The sequence below is a fragment of the Chrysemys picta genome, chromosome 14 (genome assembly GCF_011386835.1).
Source record: "Chrysemys picta bellii isolate R12L10 chromosome 14, ASM1138683v2, whole genome shotgun sequence".
In the NCBI taxonomy this organism is placed as follows: Eukaryota; Metazoa; Chordata; order Testudines; family Emydidae; genus Chrysemys; species Chrysemys picta.
The window spans coordinates 27,684,975-27,705,759 of NC_088804.1; the positions used below are offsets into that span (position 1 = coordinate 27,684,975).

The window sequence follows — 20,785 nt, forward strand, 5'->3', positions numbered from 1 at the left end:
AACCCCCCCACACTCAGCCTTCTGCCCTGCACCCCATGTCCCCAGCCCTCTGCCCTGAACCCCCCCACCCAAACACACCCAGCCTTCCGCCCTGCACCCCCACAGCCCCATCCCTCTGCCCTGAACCCCTCGCACACATTCAGCCTTCTGCCCTGAACCCCCCACACTCCAACACACACCCAGCCTTCTGCCCTGCACCCCCACAGCCCCATCCCTCTGCCCTGAACCCCCCCCACATACTCAGCCTTCTGCCCTGAACCCCCCACACCCCAACACACACCCAGCCTTCTGCCCTGCACCCCCCGCAGCCCCCAGCCCTCTGCCCTGATCTCTGAACCCCCCCACACACCCCAGCCTTCTGCCCTGCACCCCCCCCAGCCCTCTGCCCTGACCCCTGAATCCCCCCCCAAGTCTGGGGTCCCGGCCACAGGCCCTGATCAACCCTCTGCCGGCTTAGGTGATCGGAACCCCAGGCTGGCAGCGAGCTGAGCAGGCTGGTGGCGTAAGATCAGCATTTTAATTTAATTTTAAATTTTAAATGAAGCTTCTTAAACATTTTGAAAACCTTGTTTACTTTAAATACAATAGTTTAATTCTGTAATATAGACTTATAGAAAGAGACTGTCTAGAAACGTTAAAATGTATTACCGGCATGTGAAACCTTAAATTAGAGTGAATAAATGAAGACTCGGCCCACCACTTCTGAAAGGTTGCCGACCCCTGTACTAATGTATGCAATATCACAGGTCTGACTCATTCTTTACACACACTAACACACAGCCCCCGCTCTAAAGAACTCACACTATATGAACGTCATTCTGCAAACCCTTAGTCATGAGAGTAGTCCTTACTTACAGGAGTAATAGATCATCTCAAATGAGTGTTGCTAACACATTTATTCCACTCCACACAGTCATATTTTTTGGGTATGCCTCGTGTGTTTCACAAACCATTCCTCCACAAAGAGTTTTTAGGGAGTTTAAAGCAATTGAATAGGGATTATTTCTTGCATCTTTCCACCTGCAAAGCCAGTGCCTTAGTTACCATCAGTCACACTGTACATGGCACAGAGTAACAAACTCCTCTAAATATGATCTTAACGAGCTTTTTTTAATACATCGAAAGGTCACAGTTTTAAAGTCAGATCTATCAGGCTCTTCCAGGGTTAGAACTGAGCACTGGGTCCTATTGGAAAGCTGCCTTTCCCAACAGCCCTGCAGAGGTTGTGAGATGATGTGTTTTAAAGCCATGAAGTATTTATGTATGCAAAGGCTGTCAGTGGCCCTGGGCTGAATCTTCCCCTATTCTTGGCCTCTGGCTGGGGTAATTGTGGGGTGAAGTTCTACATTTGGAGACAGAAAATGGAACAGACCCCTCCACTGTACTGAAGGCTGCCTGGCATTGTCAGGGTAGGCCCTGCTAGCTTGCACCTCTGGGCCACCTGCTCCTTGGCTCCTCGCTTCCTGCACTCCAGCAGACAGACCCACAGAGGAAGGAGGGGAGCTGCCCAGCCACCAAGGCATTTTAAATAGGGGTGGGGCAAAGAGGCATGAAGTTACTGGGCTGATACATTGTTCATCACACCAGAGAGGTGTGGAGGGACATGAGAAGGGCCAGCCTTGAGCTGGGGGGAGTCTTTTTATGCACCTGTGACAATGGCATTGGCTCCATTTGCCTCCAACTGAAATTGCTTGGCTCCTACTCTGCTCCTTGCCCTAGTCTCTTTGCTCCATGGAGTGGATTGGCTCTGGGACAGAGAGGCATATGGTGCTTCTAGGTCCAAGAAGACAGTGGGTGTACAGCAGCAAGGTACGGAGACTCAAGCAGCAGTAACTGGGGGAGGAATGGCATGAATGTGTGTGCTGGAGTGGTATTAATTGGGTTGGGGTGAGGAATGGGCATCTTTGTGTGTGTGTGTGTGTCAAGGGACGGGTTTGCATTAATAATAGCTGACATATTGTGTATGCATGTGTAGCTGCAGTAACTGAGGAGGAAAGTGGGCACCAGTTTGTGTTTGTGTGTGTGTGTTTGTGTGAAGGGGGGGAGGGAATAGGACTGCTGCATTACTGAACTGGGGCAGCCTAGGCAAGGGCTCCAAACGCTCATGTGGGACCCCTGTGCACTGTTGCCTGTCTTGCTATAACTGACAGATTACAATGTTTTTAAAGTGTGAAACTTGTTTTCTCAGTGTGTGAATTCAGTTTTGCAGTCTCTAAGAGGTTGATTTTTGGGGAGGAAGGCTGCTACAACTCACAAAACTGGTTTAATTGATTCACATTGGTGAGAAAACACCCTTAAAACCAGGCTTTGCATTTAAAAAAAACACTATAATAAGTCAATTATGGTGGAACATACACTAAAACTCAGGTGTCACATTTTGGTCACTGGTCACACATTTTGATGACTTGTGTTACACACTGGATGTTTTGGAGGCTGAGGGTATGAGATGCAAATACTTCTATGTCAGGTTGATTAAAAATTGGTGGTGGTTTGAAGCTGATGGGTGGGTGGGGTGTGTTGGAATGGCACAGCAAGTCCTTGGGAGATGGATCCATGGGCAGAGGGTAGATGTGGTGGTCAAAGGTGCATAGTAGCTTCTGCAGTTTATTAAACAGCTACACTGCATTAGTGGACAGCACACAGAGGATGTTTACAAATTTATTTTCATTAGTTTGGTACAAGCATGTGGGTCGCTGTGGTGGGATTGGGGAAGGACTACATTAAAATCTTCCATTGTTGTTTGCAGTGTAATTATAGCCATGTTGGTCCCAGATATTAGAGAGCAAAGGTGAGTGAGGTAATATCTTTTATTGGACCAACTTCTGTTGGGGAGAGAACCAAGCTTTAAGAGCTCTGTGAAAGCATGTCTCTCACCAACAGAAGTTGGTGTAATAAAAGATATAATGTCACCCACCTTGTCTCTCTACATTATAATTAGCATTCTCAAGCTTGGCTCTATTTATCCTTTTACTTCCCTAGTAAGACAGTATACATTTCATTTTACAGCCATCTAATTAACTATACTAAGCTGAGTCAGTGCCCGTTCTTGATATTAGCTGCCAGTTCTATATCTTAACTAAACTTGAGATGGTGTGTAGGATTTGTCAAGAGCTCAGTTCACTCAGACCTCAGTCATGCCATGCATTCCAACTCACTTTTCTGCCTGAATCAGTGTCAAGGTTCTTGTTTGTTCTCCCCAGAGTTCACCTACAGCCAGCATTTAAATTGGTTTTTTAAATGTTAGCAACAAAAGTCACATTATTCTTGGTGCTCTTGTTCCATTTATTTTGTAGCGTAAAATGTTTTACAACATTCAGGTTAAACAGAAATGTCAACAGCCTAGCAGTCTAACTAGGGAAGGGTTGAACTGGCTTGAATAGAATAAAAACCAGACTGACCCTTAGAAAATGGAACCTGGTGTTGATTAAAAAGGGTGGTTAATATTTTTCCTGGTTGTTTTCATTTTTGTGTTCCTTTGCACTTCCTGCTTTTCCCTGGGATTCAAAGTGGAAATACCCCACTGGACTGTGTTTGCATTCTACAGTGGCTACCACAGGGGAAAAAAAAGTCAATGTGTACCACATCAGTGACATCCTACACACCTTGTTAAAGGACAGTATAAAAGAAAAAAATGTCTATTCTCCTTTTAAATAAGGGGAAAGGGGAAAATAGATGTCAAAAGGTGTAAAATTCTACAAAGGAGGGTCCCAATCTGGCAAACACGCACGTGCTTAACTTTACTACCATGAATAGCCCCATCAATTTCAATGGGACTACTTACAATAGTGAAGCTAAGCATGAATGTAAGTGTTGGCAGGATTGGACTTAAGTGCACAATGCCTAAAGTAGTGAGCATTCGGAGACATAATTTGATATTAGGAAGATGAAACTTGTGTCATTTGACATTAGCTGGGGACAGAGCTGGCTCCAGCTTTTTTGCTGCCCCAAGCGGTGAAGTGGGAAAAAAAAAAAAAAAAAAAAGATGAAGCCGCGATCGGCGGCACTTTGGCAGCAGCTCTACTGCTGCCGCTTCATTCTTCGGCGGCAATTCGGCGGCGGGTCCTTCGTTCCGAGAGGGACTGAGGGACCCGCTGCCGAACTGCTGCTGGAGACCCAGACCCCTTTCCGTTGGCCGCCCCAAGCACCTGCTTCCTGCGCTGGTGCCTGGAGCCGGCCCTGGCCGGGGACCAATAATATTTGTTAACATTCTACTCAGATTTTTCATGCTCCTATTAGGGTGACCAGATGTCCTGATTTTATAGGGACAGTCCTGATTTTTGAGTCTTTTTCTTATATAGGCTCCTATTACCTACCCCTCTCCCCGTCACGATTTTTCACACTTGCTGTCTGGTCGCCCTAACTCCTATGATCTTTTATCTGGACATTCATGCTTCAGACTACTACAGTAGAACTTCAGTGTTATGAACACCAGAGTTACGAACTGACTCGTCAACCACACACCTCATTTGGAAGCGGAAGTACGCAATCATGCAGCAGAGACTAATAATAATAATAAAGGAAATATTGTACAGTACAGTACTGTGTTAAACTTAAACTACTAAAAAATAAGGGAAAATTTAAAAACAAGATTTGACAAGGTAGGGAAACTTTTGGTGCTTGTTTCATTTAAATTAAGGTGGTTAAAAGGCATTTTGCTTCTGCATAGTAAAGTTTCAGAGCTGTATTAAGACAATGTTCAGTTGTAAACTTTTGAAAGAACAACCCTAAAGTTTTGTTAATTTACGAACATTTCAAAGTTATTGTACCTTTAAAAACATAGTCTGCACGTGAGGTTCAATGTTGCATACATACAGAGAAATCCTTCTAAGCAAAAAAGGATATACTTCTGGGAATGACTGTGTTATTGCAACATAATGAATTGGGATCATGGGAATTTATTACACATGCATCTCTCCTGAATGCTGCTGTTGTCCTCCCTGAAAGAATTTGCAGAATCAGTTAATCGTTCGTTTCCTGACTCCTCAGTTACAGCATTTTATGAAGCATTTACTTTAATCCATTATTTTCTTAATTGCAGCACATTAAGATACAGTACAAGGCTTTCCGGACTGGGCAAGTGGGTCACTGACCTTGAAGCACGCTTTAATCTATATTTCTCTGGCCTGGTTTCTGACAGAATGATAATTTCATTCTTCTTTTAGCCTTCTCTTTGCCATCATCTTTTAAGAGATGATATCTTATTCATCATAAGGAGAGGAAAGGTGGATGATTTCTGGTACCTCCATCCTTAGCAGAAGCAAATTTATTCTCCAAAGGAAAAATATCACTTTCTGATTTAAAAAAAAAATGCAGTGGATCTCTAAGCTGACCCCGTTAACTCCAAATGTTGTAGTTGTTCTAAAGGGCGGGGGCGGCGGGAGGGGGGGGGGGGGAAGGAATCACTCCATGATTTTGTCAGGTCTTATTGAAATAAGTATTAAGATAGGTTTGTTGCCAAGGAAACACAAAAGAGCTTATTTAACTGGTTGTCATTCATAAATTATGATCTTCTCACTAGGAAGAGAAGAGGGTTCTGCTAGCAGAATTTGTTAAGAAACAAACAAACTGATTAAAATAATCTGGTGATGGGGGAGGAAGGGGTGCTTCAAAAAGGATTAAAAATTTATGAAATATACAGGGCTCCTTGTTAGCTTACACTGGGCCTGATTCTCCACTCCAGTACATTGGCATAAATCCACTGAAGTTACTTGTGTCATATTAGTGTAACTTAGCTGGAGATCCACTCTTTTCTTTTAAAATCTAGTAAACAGAACCACACACCCATGCCTAGATAATAATTCTGTTAACAACATTAAGCTCAAAATAAAGGAGGTCTACATGATGTTGCTGCCTAATAAAGGAAAGCTGAATCTCGATTGAAAATGCTGTAACTTCCTAAAATGAACATGAAAAGAAAAGCTGTAATGTGACTGATGCTAACCTGAATGGTCTGGATGGTGATGGTGCTTCATCTGATTTTATAACTCCTTGGGTTTGAAGGACAGTGGCTTGAAAATCAATGTCATTATTTCCTCTTGGGTGTTTCTTCTTAAAATTGATATACAGTTTTGTTATGTGTAACTGTCATGAGGAAATGTTTGCAGCGTTATTGTAGCCATGTTGGTCCCAAGATATGAGAGAGACAAGGTAGGTGAGGTAATATTTTTTATTGGACCAATTTCTGTTGGTGGACGGGATAAGCTTTCGAGCTTCACTGAGCTCTTCCTCAGGTCTGGAGAAGATAACCAGAGTGTTCAAACTAAATATAAAGCGGGACAGTGTTAAGCAAATGGGGTCATACATACTGTTGGAGATCACTCAGAATGAAGTGTACAGTTAAGGGTTAGCAGGCAGTACAGTATGTTACAACTTGTTGTAATGAGGTATAAAACCAGTGTCTCTGTTAAGTCCATGGTTTTTAGTGTTCAGCAGAGTTATGAATTTAATTTCCCAGAGTTGTCTTTTGAAGGTGTTGTGCAGGTTTCTGTTGAGGACAAGGACTGAGAGGTCAGATGCGGAGCGATCACTTTGTGAAAAGTGTTCACCCCTGGATAGAGCTCTTCGTCTTTTATCAGTTTCCTGTGTGAATTCATTTGAGAGCATAGTGATTGTCTGGTTTCACCCACATACTTGTTGTTGGGGCATTTGAGTTACTGCATAAGGTACAGGGGTTCTCAACCTTTTTCTTTCTTCCCCCCAACATATTATAAAAACGTCACCTGTGCCACAATAACTGATTTTCTGCATATAAAAGTCGGGGCCAGCGTTAGGGGGTAGCAAGCCAGGCAATTGCCTGGGGCCCCCGTGAAGCTACATTGCTCAGGCTTTGGCTTCAGCTCCGGGTGGTGGGGCTCAGGGCCCTGGGCTTCAGCCTTCTGCCCTGGGCCCCAGCGAGTCTAATGCTGGCCCTGCTTGGCGGCCCCCCTGAAACCTGTTCGTGTCCTCCCAGGGGCCCCGGCCGTCTGGTTGAGAACCACTGAAGTACACCACAGGTTGTGATAGGCATGTGTAGGACTTATGGATCTTGAAAGGCGTGCTGGGGGGCTATTGATCATGATAGGAAAGGAAATGTCAATTTGTGATAGCATTGCTCTTACCTATCAGTGAAACTTTTTATGCTATTGGACTGTGGCTTTTTCCTAGTTGTCCATATTTTTAAATAGAGACAATCTACACCTGAGATGTCTGAGTGATTTAAAAAAATCTATTAAATGTATTTTGATCTTGTTTTTAGTATAGGCTTCTATTTTGCTGGTGATTGAGTAAGCATTAACGTACTATTTTCTCAAATGCAAAGGAAGTTTTAAAAAAATCCACTCCACATGGACAGATTTCAGGTGCTTGTGGAGTGCTGCATCCATTGGAAGTGCTGGCCATATTAAAAGTCATCACCCGCCTGTGCCACTTGATGTAAACCATAGCAGTTATGGATTCTGCGTCACCATCCACCTGATTTAATTATCAAACTTTAGTCTATAATGAAGTCATGAAAGTCTATTTTATTCGAATAACTATTTGATCCCTTTCTGGAGATATCAGTATCCATTGACATAACACCTGTAACATGCACCTTTGTAATATACTCATGTTGCTTCTGCCCTCCCAGCTACAGCCTCATCATATTAATATCCATCTTTCTCTGAGATTCAATAATAATAGGTCAGGATTTTTAGTATGATTGGCCCTGAAGCAGGGAAAAAAAGAAGTGATAATTAACAGTGTCATTATTCTGCCATTACCTCATTTCCAGCAAATCTACAGCACCCTTCGACAGGGCACAGACATTCATGTACCATGACTTAGAGACATCTAGTAACACAGTCTCACTAATGCTAGACCCAGAAGTTGAGTGAAAGACAAACTGTAAACAAAGGAAAACTGTGAAGCAAGAGCAGGATACATAAGACTTCAATTAGAGGTGAATCAATGACTTGTCCTTCCAGTTCTGTTGATGGTTCCAGGGATATGATGATCCTCTGACTTAAAAAGGTTGAATCATGATAGTGTGACTCTAATGCAATGCCATTGTCAGCATGCTGTAAAGGTTTGGGAATGACGAGTGCCAGCCAATAAGGTATTAGATCTCTCAATCCACGTTGATTTCAACAAGAACTGATAGTATGCCCAGCCATGCAGTATTGAGGCTTGAGAAACTGATCCAGCACTCACTAAAATCAATGGGTGTTCTTCTATTGGCAGTCAGATCAATTTCTCAATAAGCTGGCCACACATGCACAACACAGGTGGCTATAACCAAACCGAAAATTCTCCTTTAAGGAATACTGACTCTCTTTTCTAGAACTGGGAGAAACTAGCTATCTCCTCTGAGTGAATAAGCTTGTGAGACTCAAGAGACTTTTGGAAAGCTTAACTGAAGTCAAATAAAAAGGTGGTGTGAAGGTGCACTCTCACTCTAGTAGAGAAGAGACTAATTAGCTCTTCTGGGCTGGTTTAGCACTAATCAGGCACACCTGTAAGGCTTGCACTGCCTGGAGGGCGGAGAGCTTAAAGAGGGACCCCCCCCCCCATGGTGAGGGGAGTTTGAACTGGAAGACCTTTGTACTATTGATTGTTTGAATCAGATCAGCAAAGAAGGAGACAGTTGTAGGCCTTGCTGCCCCTGAAATGGCATGGATCAGCTATAAAGCAGGTACTCCAAGAGGAGGGGCTGGAGGTAAACCCTAATTAAAGACACTGTACTAGCTGATAAGCCAAGCCCCAAAGGACTGCCTGAGGGACAGACCACCTTTGCTTTTCTTTTACTCTGATTTACCCCCTCTCTCAAGGGAAAGAGACAGACTAGGATCTTCCTTTTGTTTTGTTTTGTTTTGTTTGGGAAAATCCCTTGTATGCTACAAATGGGATGGACATTACAAACAACCTGAATTGGGGTCTGGTAGAGACTCAGGAGAGCCCCAATCCTCACAGGTGGGAAAATAGACACTTGAAAGAAAAATAAATCAGAAAAACAAAGAGCAGTTAAATGCAGAGCAGTGTGGGAAAATGGCTGTTTCTTTAGCCTTGTTGGTAATGACAGGGCCAGCTCCAGGCACCAGCCTGGCAAGCAGGTGCTTGGGGTGGCCGCTCCGGAGAGGGGCGGCACGTCCAGCTATTCGGCGGACGGTCCCTCACTCCCGCTTGGAGTGAAGGACCTCCCACCGAATTGCCGCCGCAGATCGCGGCTTTTTTTTTTTTTTTTTTGGCTGCTTGGGGCGGCCAAAACCCTGGAGCCGGCCCTGGGTAATGAGTCCCCTTCTTTTGACTTTTGGTGTCTTTTTTTTACAAAATAGTATTATAAACAGCAGCTGTTATAGATCTTAGAGAACATAGAATATTCAGAGAAAAGGAATCTAAACAGTGAGAAGCAATAGAGGGTCCTGTGGCACCTTTAAGACTAACAGTTAGTCTTAAAGGTGCCACAGGACCCTCTCTTGCTTTTTACAGATTCAGACTAACACGGCTACCCCTCTGATACTAAACAGTGAGAGAATCCATGAATGTTAAGGGTGAGGGGAGGAGGCAACCTGCAAGTTAAACTCTGATCCTACTTACAGGAAATTGACTGTGAAACTTGGTGTTGTGGTAAGTGTGTGCACTGTCTAGATTCTGAACTCCTCAGGGCAGGAACTGTACCTGATCTCTGTTTAGAAAGTGCTGATCACATCTTGGCAGTGACCAAAACCAAATAATGATGGTAATTCCCATTTTAGACTGTCCAGGACTCTGAAGAGTAGAAAGATGTGGGAGGTATAGGGCAAGCAGATACCTGAGTATGGGTTCTGTTCCCATCTCTGCAAAAGACTGGTCCTGTGTAAGTCACTTAAGTTTTCTGTGTCTCTGTTCTCTCATAGTTAATAATCAGCTAAAATACTTCTCTTCTTGAAAATTGAAGTTGATTGTAGACATTTTTCATTCAAGATGTAGTTAGAACAGTCATACTGACAAAGCACTGTACTTGGGTTCCAGTCCTCCAATCCTGGGGGAGGTGTGTAGTATATTATTGGAGTCTAACAAATAGTATTAGGCTCGTGTTTTCAGTGGGATTATCTGGATGACTAAAAGCTGCAGGACTGAGGCCTTACTTTGCAATATGCATGGAAGGGGGAAAAAAGTCTTGCAGAAAACAGTTATGGCTCATGGACATTTAAAATTTTTATAAAAATTGTTTGTCAAATGAGAGCTTTTAAATGCAATGGAAGCACATGCAAGCCAGTAGCTTAACTAGATAAATTGCTATTTTGTATATTGTCATGCAGCTTTAAAATTATCAAAGCAATTAAAATAAATATGTTCCAAAGAAAATCAATCATTTTGTGATGAAAATTTTGTGTGATAAATTTCAGCCTGGAAAGAATTTTTTTACATACAAATGATAAACCCTTGATAAGCAGTGTTTAGTGAGTGTCTGCATTACCATTATAAATGACAGTGAAGCTATGGGCACTGCTACAGTAATCAAAACCAATTAAGAAAATTGTGCCTTCTTAAAATAATCCATTATGCATTTACCTCCATTAGAACTTCCAGGCCTCACATGGGGATATAAACATCCTAAGAGACACCAATATTCATTTTAATATATCATCACTGTGGTAGTTAGTGTCCTCTCATATCTGAGGACCTCTGAAAAATAACCCACATTATGATGGGTGAGTGTGTAAAGTTCTGAATAGGATCATGCTTATAGGAAAGGGCTTTGTTTTGATTAATTTAAAAATGAGTTTTCCAGCTGGTGACAGAAATATCCAGTTTGGTAGGTAACATGTTTTAGCCAGTGGAAAACCAGAGGAGAACTCAGCAAGGATTTTTTTTTCCTAGGAGGGTAACTATCTTACTTTTTTCAGTTCTGACTTTCAAGGGCCTCTTAACTTTATTGTGGCCATACTGCATAGTGCAATGGATTTCTGGCTAGAAAATCTTGGGGTGCCAGTGGGTTATGAGGTACTGCTGCTTTTAGTGCTGCAGCATATTGCATTTAATAATAATTGGCACTTCTATGGTGCAGTTTTGAAAAACTGCTCCGTGTTATCAATATGATCAGAGTTAGGCAGTCAATGGGAATTTTACCATTTTACTCAAATAGGAGCAGAGTTAGGCTGATTCTGAGTTTCACACCCACAGTGTGCCTTTTATCGCTGAATTTCAAACGTTAATGACATCTCTCAGCCTCTATTTGAGGTAGATATTATTAGACTCATTTTACAGGAGAAATTGTGAAACAGAGGCAAAGGATCTGGTTCAAAGCCCACTGAAGTCACTTACTCACTTTCTGCACACCATTCATGATTTTATAGACCTCTATTACATCCCCCTTTAGTCATCTCTTTTTTTTTAAGCTGAACAATCCCTATCTTTTTAATCTGTCCTTGCATGGAAGCTGTTCCATACCCCTTATTATTTTTGTTGTCCTTTTCTGTATCTTTTCCAATTCTGGTATATCTTTTTTGAGAGGAGGTTACCAGAACTGCATGCAGTATTCAAGGTGTGGACATACCATGGATTTATATAGTGGCATAATCATATTTTCTGTCTTATTATATATCCCTCTTCTAATGGTTATTAACATTGTTAGCCAGGGCCGGCTCCAGGCACCAGCGCAGGAAGCAGGTGCTTGGGGCGGCCAATGGAAAGGGGTGGCACGTCTGGGTCTTCGGCGGCGAGTCCCTCAGTCCCTCTCAGAGGGAATGACCGGCCGCCGAATTGCTGCTGAAGAATGAACCGGCACAGTACAGCAGCCGCCGATCGTGGCTTTATCTTTTCATTTTATTTTTTTTTGTTTCCCATCCCCCCCCCCCCCCCCCTTCACTGCTTGGGGCAGCAAAAAAGCTGGAGCTGGCCCCGTTGTTAGCTTTTTCAACTGCTGCTGTACACTGCAAATTCATATTATGGTGATGGGTGACCTCTGGCAAAGGGCTGGATCTTGCATTTTATCCTGATGGTGTTTGGTTATGTTTCTTTTTTTGTAACTCTTGTGGAAGAGAATTCCATGCTCTGGATTCTTTGTGCCAAGTGGCATGGATCTTCTTTCTCAGCAATAATGGCTCACGTTCTTGGAAGTAAATATCTTGCCCTCTTTTGTAACAGAGGCTTCAAATGTTTTAGGATGCCCTAACACCATATAAAACTGCCCCAGCATTGTAAATCTTATTTGTATATGATAGGAACAGGCTATGAAGTGCATCCAAGTACCATTTTGATTCTTTCGTTTAAGACCTGTCAGTTTTTTTCTTCTCACGTAAAATCAATTTGACAGACATTCACGCAGCTCTCAGATTCATTAGCAAGTCATTACATCTCCTGAAGGGATGTTTATGGATATGAGCACCATATATTTAGGGCTGTCAAGGCAAATTGACCAAACTGCTTCTGTTTAACTGCCCCGTGAGTGTGGCAGGACTATGACAAAACCGAGTGCCTGGTATTCCTCTAAATCTAATGTAAGAAATGATTAGAAAAAGCATCTATAGCGATAATCAAATTGAGCCCTAAATGAGATTTGCAGCTCAGACATCAAAGCAATTAAATTATTAACATCCCAAGGCATTTTTCATAAATTTCCCAATTAGAGGTTATATAAATAGTATTCTTCACTGGACATCCTACTGGAGAGCTATGTGTGGATGCGGCACCTTGCATAACTATAGCAAAGTGTAGATTGATTTTTGTGGACTGTTCCCCTAGGAAATCTAGGGTGTTGTGCTCTTCACTGCTCAGTTTGAGCTGAGATATCAAGTGGAACTTTGTCTTTCTGTGAAAGATTCATGAGATGTAGAGAAAGGTCAGATTGCATATACAGGTATTTCGGTTCTGTTTTTTCCCTACTAATGCTCCTCTTCTGATCTTGAGCTAAATATACAATGCCAGATACTCTTCTGCATCAGGACAGCTTTGTGCTGCCTGAGCTGGCCCCAGGAGGATCTCTCTTATGCAGTGGGATTCTCAGGTTAGTTACTCCTATGCCAGGCAGATGGCATAGTCAGGAGAAAGGGCATGGCTGGGCTGTCCCGCTGCCCTGGCAATCCTGAGCTACAGCTCTCAGGGGCTGTAGGCAGCTGTACAATTTTATTCCTACCTGCTTACATGCAAACACTTTTTACCTTGTATATAGTTGTAATTTTTCTTGGTTGCTCGGGGCACCTTTGTTTTTGGTTTAATTCCTCAAGATCCTTGTTCTCTTTGGCTGAACTAGTCTTGTTTTTTAGGGAAAGTTGTGCTCTGCTCACAAAGCAACCCTTTCCCTTGCCTCATGTGGAAGTTGTCTTCCCTCAGACTGGTGCAAATTAACCTCAGAATGGGCGTCCGTCAGGGCTGGCGTTAGACTCGCTGGGGCCCAGGGTGAAAACTAAGGAGCAGGCCCCCACCCCATGTGGGGCCCAAGCCTGAGCCGTGCTCCAGTTTGAAAACCTCTAAGTGTGATTTATTTCCATTTTTAGAGATTAAATTACAGTAATACTCACATTACATTTACCCACAGCGACTCTGTATGTTTGAAATAACTTAGCTTCGTGGGCCCCCCTGTGGCATGGGGCCCAGGGAAATTGTCCTGCTTGCTGCCCTGGTGCCAGTAGCATGGGCCAGATCGTGCAAAATCTTACTGAGATGAGCAGTCCCATTGACTTCAACAGAGCTATCTGCATGGGTAAGGGCTTGTAGGATTGGTCCTCAGGGTATGCTTTCATATCTGAATAATGCCATGGCTTTACAAATTCACCTGCAATACCAGAGAGCTTTTTTGTATAATCTGAGTGCTGTGGCTTTTGGAAGTCACATCTCTCCTACTTCAGGCACACCGGGATCCTGGGATGCTGTCTAGCTTTGGGATTACAAATGATGCACCCATTGCAGAGGCTGTTAATGTCTCCTCCAGCTCATGATTGATTAGCACAACATTTACCCCTCCCCTAATTGCAGAAAAAAGGGAAATCTATCTTATGTTCTTGGTTTTCTCCAACCAAACTACCTAATCCCGCTCTCTCTCTGGTTTAAGACCTGAGTACAAAACCTAATGAAAATGATAGTCTGAAACAATTATAATCACTTTTTTTTTTTTAAATGGAGATATCCTATCTCCTAGAACTGGAAGAGACCTTGAAAGGTCATTGAGTCCAGCCCCCTGCCCTCACTTGCAGGACCAAGTACTGATTTTGCCCCAGATTCCCAAGTGGCTCCCTCAAGGATTGAACTCACAACCCTGGGTTTAGCAGGCCAATACTCAAACCACTGAGCTATCCCTCCCCTTGGGCATAGAGTGGCTTTACTCTTGCTCCCAGGACTTTTTTCAGATGGATGTTTTTAGAAAAAAATAATATGCTCAAGAATGCTCAACTCAGTGGCAACTGACATGTGGGGGTGATGTAGCACTTCTGCCTCTGACAGGACAAAACATTAGAACATTGTGAACTGAAACAAACTTTTCTGGTGCTTGCCCATGGCATTAGAACACCCGTAGAAGCCTCTTGCTTCAGGTATGTGCTAGGGAGGTTTTAATTTATCACTGCTATTAATGCAATGACATCTAGTCTGGGCTGCCATTTATTTCTGTTCCTCATCCCTTTCCCCTCATGCTTAGGCCACAACATCATTATATATTTGTTGGTGCCCTAGATTAGTTTTACATGACATGTTCCTCTATGAATTAGAAGGAGAAACTCCAGTAATTCAGCTAACCTGACATTTTGCTATACCTATTATTAAAAATTTTTATTTAGTACATAGCAAAGTTTGTGCTTAATATTTTAAATTTTATTGGGACTTGCACAAGGACAAACAGTAAATAAAAGTTAGACCTAGAACTCTCTTCCCCTGGCTCGCAGGCCCAGCCCTAACCCAGTAGAACACAGCATCTCTCAGTACACATTGTCTTGGAGAACAGCCCTCAATCCAAATCACAATAACTTGGCAGGTTCTAACACTCTCTACTAGTCAGAAAATAGACACTTGACCATTATGCCATGTGGCCATGGTATGAAAGTAGCTATACTGAATCTTACTGTGATGGGGTGGCTGCCCCTCACAGGTAGGTAAAGGGGTAAAGCCACCTTGGGGAGGCTGCGTGGGAGGCAGCCAATGAGGAAAAGGCTTATCGTGCCAGCCAATCAGGAGAAGCTTTTTTGGAACAGCCAATCAGGGCCAGGCTGGCCCATATAAGATGGGCTGCTCAACAAAACAGGGGCAGCCTCTCCCTGGAGTGCAAGGGAGAAGCACTGAGCACCTTAGATAGAGCAGTGCTGGTCAGGGGAACAATAGGGTGCTCCAGCCTGAGGACTGCCAGACTGAGGCCCCTGATACAAAGGGCCAGGAAGATGCTAGGGCTACAGGGAAATAGGCGTGGGAGTTGGAGGAGCAGCAGGACGTGGCTGCCAGCTATAGGACCTTTGGGTCGGGGCCTGAGGTAGCGGGCGAGACCACCCTTTTCCCCCCACTTGCCACAGAGGGGGTGGCCAGTATTCGGACTGCAGGTGACGGGCTAGACCGAAGGCTGCAGTAGACCACAGTGGCAAGTGGATGGACTAGATAGCTGGTTTCCCCCGAAGGGCTGTGCCCAGAAGAAGATGCTGTTGTCCGGGAAGCGACGTGAGTCTTAAAGGTGGAGACAGCTGAGACGACGGCCGAGACACCACCTGAGGAGGGCATACTGGCACCCCCTCCCCCGCGAACTAATTCCCAGGATGGGCAGCAGGGGGTGCTGCGGAGGTGAGTTGCTCCCTGTCACACTTACCCATCATACTAATATTTTTGTATTCTGTATTGCAACCCTTTTGTGAACTGAAGTTTACACAGCAATATATAATGCATTCAGTGAAAGCTTAAATGCCTCACTACATAATTCTCCACATTTTACTTTGAACTATCTGCTAAACTCTATTTTTCCTGAGATTTGGCCGCAACCATGTTGCTAAGATATAAAATTTAAGTTTTTGAATATTTGTCAGAACTATTCAGTGTTTTCTGCTTTGAATATTTAACTATTGTGATAGTGAGACTGGGCCACACAACAGCTGCACTTCGTACAGCTCAGGACTGGGATAGGGAATGGGAAAGTGGTTGTTAGCCACTTTTCTGCCTCTCTGATCCTGGTCTATCAAGGTGCTGGCTGGTCCCCAAGTACAATGTAGATTAGTGTAGAGTACCCTGAGGGCTGCTCTAAACGATACAAAGTTGCTCTTGGCCCCAGGAGCCCAAATGCAGCTGGGGATTGCCAAAGCTCAGAGAGATTCCTGCCATGCACCCCTGTGCCAAAGGGATGGTGTAGAACTATTATGGCAACTGTGTGTCACCTGGCAATTCCCCTTATGCAAGGGATATCTTGAGGGGCCAGTTAAGAAGCTTTCTGACAGTGGAGGATGGCACTTCCAATGCTGTGCAAACTATCTGCTAATAAAAAAACCCTCTCTTCCTTGTACTGAGCTGGTTCAAACTAAACAGCTAACCTTACACATATAAGTTGTCCCATTGCTGTCAGTGGATATGCTTTGATCAGTAAGGGTTTTCAGGAGTGAGCCCTAGAGCAATGTATACTTGTAAGTGGATTTATGTACAGTTCTGTGGATTTAGATGCAGGGTTCTGGTTGATTTCACACTTCTAGTATAAGTGTTTTGAAAAAAACGTATCAGGAAACAAGCATTTCTTGCTTGGTATGGCTTTGAGATAGTTAATAGCTCCTTTGGAGGGATCAACAAATGGCAAAATGGGTGCCAGAGCCAGAAGCAATAGGGACCTAACCACTGTAAAACAGGTTTATGGGATAAAGCTGGCTGTTTGCTTCTCCCTCCTTCCCCCATAGCACAATCAGAGCAGATAACAAGTGCAGTGCCAGCAGGCAAAACGCTGGTCAAATCATGTACTAATCATGGAGCTGTCTTGCACATTGATTGTATTGCTGTATGTCTATCTACGTGTCTATTCACCTTATCTATCTTCTGACTTAGTGGTACCTATTTACCAGGTTCTTGCATATTTCCATTTTATGGACTTATAAGTTTTATGGACTTGCAACTGAAGATGTCCGATCATGGCTCATTTTCTCTGCCATTGATCCAATTCTCTCCATCTTGGAATGTGTCTGGTTAGTTCTGGTGGCCCCAAGAACTCCCAGGAAGGTCTTCTCAAACACAATTTGAGGATATTGAGCTACTATACACAACAGGGTGGCCAAAACATTCTGTTTACAAGTTTTTATTTGTCCTTGTTAATTTTATTACCTTATACTAAAGACTATTATCCAAATATATTTATTCTGCCTCTTTTGGAGTACTTAAAAAGAGTATTTACTTACGACTAGGGAACAGTCCCTTTTCACAGAGGCTCAGGCAGCAAAATACAAATATAATCAACTTTTTTTTTTTCAAAAAGAACTACCACTCCTGTACCTATAATATGTAAATAACCATAAAAAGGGCTGGCAGAAACCCAGAAATGTGCTTACCATGGAGGTGAGTCAGGATACATGACATTGACCTGAGAGAGAGTCTCCATGTAGGAACCAAAGTCAAAAGCTGGTGGGAACTCCTCTGTGCAGGTGGATCTCAGTTCTCCAATTGAGCCACCGTAGGAGAAGCCATCTGGAGCTATAAAACAAGCAATTAATACTGAGTCTTTTCTCCATGGTGGCTTCTCTGCTGATCTGCCATAATTTATACCTATAGTCCACAAATGAGACAGCAGGATTGTTAGGGTTTTATGGTAAGCAGGTCTTAAGGAAATAAAACAATTCCCTGTCAGGGATGGCTGCCAACTAAATTCAAGCTACTGTGTATCATGGTGTGGAGCTAGGAATATACACCCCATGCAACTCCCCAAACTGTCAGTGTCATCAGTGCTCTACCCAAATAGAATACAAGGTCTGCACACAATCTCAAATGTTAGCACTGCTTCTTCATAACCACTGAAGTTATTGGGGAGCTGCATATATTCAGCACCTCTGAAAACCAGATCACTTCTATGTAGGTGCCTAAATAAGGGGCTAGGTGCCTAACTTTAGGCACCTGTGGGTATGTCTACACTGTGGTTGGAGGTGTGACTGCAGAATAGGTACACATCTGACTAGTTTGATCTAGCTAGCTTGAATAACACTAGCAGAAAAGCTGCATCAGCACAGGGGTAGCCACTTAAGTACACATCCTGGGTCCTGAATGGGCTTGTAAAACCTGTGTGGCTGCCCATGCTGCCATGGCTTGACTGCTATGGTTTGAACTAGCTAGATCAAAGTCAGCATGAGTATGTCAACATGTGCTGCAGTCACACTTTTGATTGCAATGTAGACATACCCTTAATTTGAGTCCTTAACACTAGGACTCGCAGAGGAAAAGAAACTGGAGAACGGGACTGAAAAAAGAAAAGAAGAGCTGCAGTCAGTATGTGGCTCCCACAGAGATATCAGGAAACTGGTTCGAGCAGGGTACAAGCAGGGAGTGCTGTGTAAAGGGGTGTAGTCTTCCATTGGAAGTTTGACACACCTCAGGGTGTGCCAAAATCTAAAGAGGCAAGAGAGAAACTGGTGGCACTTTCTTCTCTGCAGTCAGTGTTGGGCTTGCCTGCACATAGGCTGTCCCTGAGTCGGGTTAGTAGCATAACTGAGAGAATACCAGCATAGACTGTGTGGGCAGGTGAAGGGCCTACACCCAGACTTCTCAGCTGCACCACTTTGTGCATGGCCTCTGCTTCTCTGGCTGTGTCCCACAGGGCCAGAGGAGCAGCAGCAGTGACTGGCTGGCTGAAAAAAAGGGAGATGATTCTCCTCCAGCAGTTCCAGGCTCCTGGCCCCTCTCCCTTTTTCTTCAAGCACCAGAGAGAGGCCCATAGGGAGGGGAGTCTGAAGCTGATGTTGTTTTTGGTAGGGCAAGGGTGAGGAGGCTACTCTTGGAAGGGAAGGGGGAGCAGGCCCTGAGATGCTAGGAGGCTTCACTGGCTGGCTGCCCTACAACCCCCTCCCTCCCTTATGGAAAACAGTCTGTTCTTGAGCAGCTTGGGATCCTCTCTGCTCCACAGATGGGAGGGGAGAAGAGGAGGAGCTAGCAGCCAGCACCTCTGTGGGGCCACAGCTGTGGAGCCCAGCAGATGGCTAAATGTAACTGAACTGTAGGGGAGAGTTCATCTGGTCTGAATTAACTTAACTGTATTGGGGGCAACCTGGTGCCCAGAGAAGCCTAGTCAGGGACTCTTTCCCCAAACCCACCAGTGCCTAGACAGTAGCCCTCCTCCCCCTCCCTGCACCTACTTCCATTGGTAACTGATTACACAATTCATTTGTTTTACTCCCACAGTAAGTATATTTGTGTGTAACTTCAAAAAGTACAATGCTAACGGCTTTCTAGAGATTTTGTAGGGAGCTGCTTCATAAAACACTGTTTTGCATAATTGTAGTTTGAAAGTAAAAACAAAAGTGGGGGTTTCTTTTTTGGTAGGTAGTAAAATAAGACTTGGGTTGAATAGGCAGCTCACATGAAAGGTCCCACAAAATGAAAAGTGAACACCAGGGTTGTAATTTGTAAATTATGCAGTTATTCCTCCTGCTGTTGAAAGCTAAGACTGTGTTTCTTTTGGAGCGTGGGTGTGTAAAAGTTTGAAGTGATGGCATCAGAGTAACATCTATTAAAAATACCTACTCCCTGCAATCCATAGCATGAAGGGATCAGTGATGAAAGGTCAAGTCAATTTTTAGGCAGAACGGCCACGTGTTTTTAATAATGAAGCATCTGATCAATATAGTGAGCCAAGAAATACATAGCTATTGTTAAAAGCACCATGTTCTGTTGAAGGAGAGTTACTCAGAGCAATAAGGTCTGATCTTAGCCTCAGCAAATATATATAATCAATGCACTAAAATAAGATTGTGGGGGGAAGGGGAGGGAACAGTAGGCCTACAAGGTGCATAATTTTTTAAGCTGTTTTCCTCTCAATATTGCCTAATGCATACCTAGCCTTATCTAAAAAATCGGACATTTGTAAGAACACTGCTTAACCACTAGTTTAGGAGAGGCCAGGGTGTCATTAAAAAATTCTGGTACGAATATGAAGGGTGAGGTAGAGTGAAAACGAATGGATTGTGTTAGGTATAAATGGGATAGGGCTTGTTACAGAGGGAGGTAAACTATAAGATTCCCCTGGGGGTGTCTTTTCCAGACTTTTCTATTAAGGGGGGAGTGTTTGCAGGTGGTCTATGCACCTATCCAGGACCCCCTGCAGCTTTTCCTAGCAGCTCAGCTCATGTGGCAGCTAGAATGAAGGGAGTTCCCGGGGACTAAGTAGGAAATTGAATACAACAGCAGGTCTCCAGTGACCTGATGCTTCCACCCCACACAGCTCCAACTCCAGCCCGCCCCTTCGTGAACAGAGGCAAAATCAATCTAATAAAGAACTTCTGTATTCTTTCCCCAGCTCTAATGGTAGTTGTCAGACCTCCCTTCTTGTCCTGTAAGAGTTACCAGTAAAGCTAGTCACAATTTCATGTACAATAGCACCACAAATGCTGCAGACAGAGCTTTCAAAATCTTCTGTAGTTTTCCTATGGCTTTTCTATAGGAACAAAAATAACCAGGACAAATTGTCCCCAATTCCCTTAAGGAGCTAACAAGATGATGATTTTATTGCCTGTCTGGTATTATGTCAGAGACATCATCCACAATGTGATTTTTTGCAGGTGGTTACTCCACAACCAGGTGCACTTCATGGAATGTCAGCATTACTCAGAGGCAGGCTAGGCCTGGTTTTTTTTTGTGAGCTGACAAGGGCAGTCATGTTTCACAGAGGCGGTTTAACTCACTGATGTAGAAAAATAGTGTGGAT

The 20,785-nt window shown here is 43.6% G+C and overlaps 1 protein-coding gene across 1 annotated transcript in view; it reads right to left on the reverse strand.

The window, feature by feature from the left end:
* The window catches only part of BEAN1 (brain expressed associated with NEDD4 1), a 109,192-nt gene that overhangs the window by 7,962 nt on the left and 80,445 nt on the right, over positions 1-20,785 (reverse strand). The window contains exon 5 of the mRNA XM_005310869.5: positions 17,427-17,568. Coding sequence (XP_005310926.1) covers positions 17,427-17,568 — 142 coding nt within the window. The remainder of the gene's footprint in view (positions 1-17,426; positions 17,569-20,785) is intronic.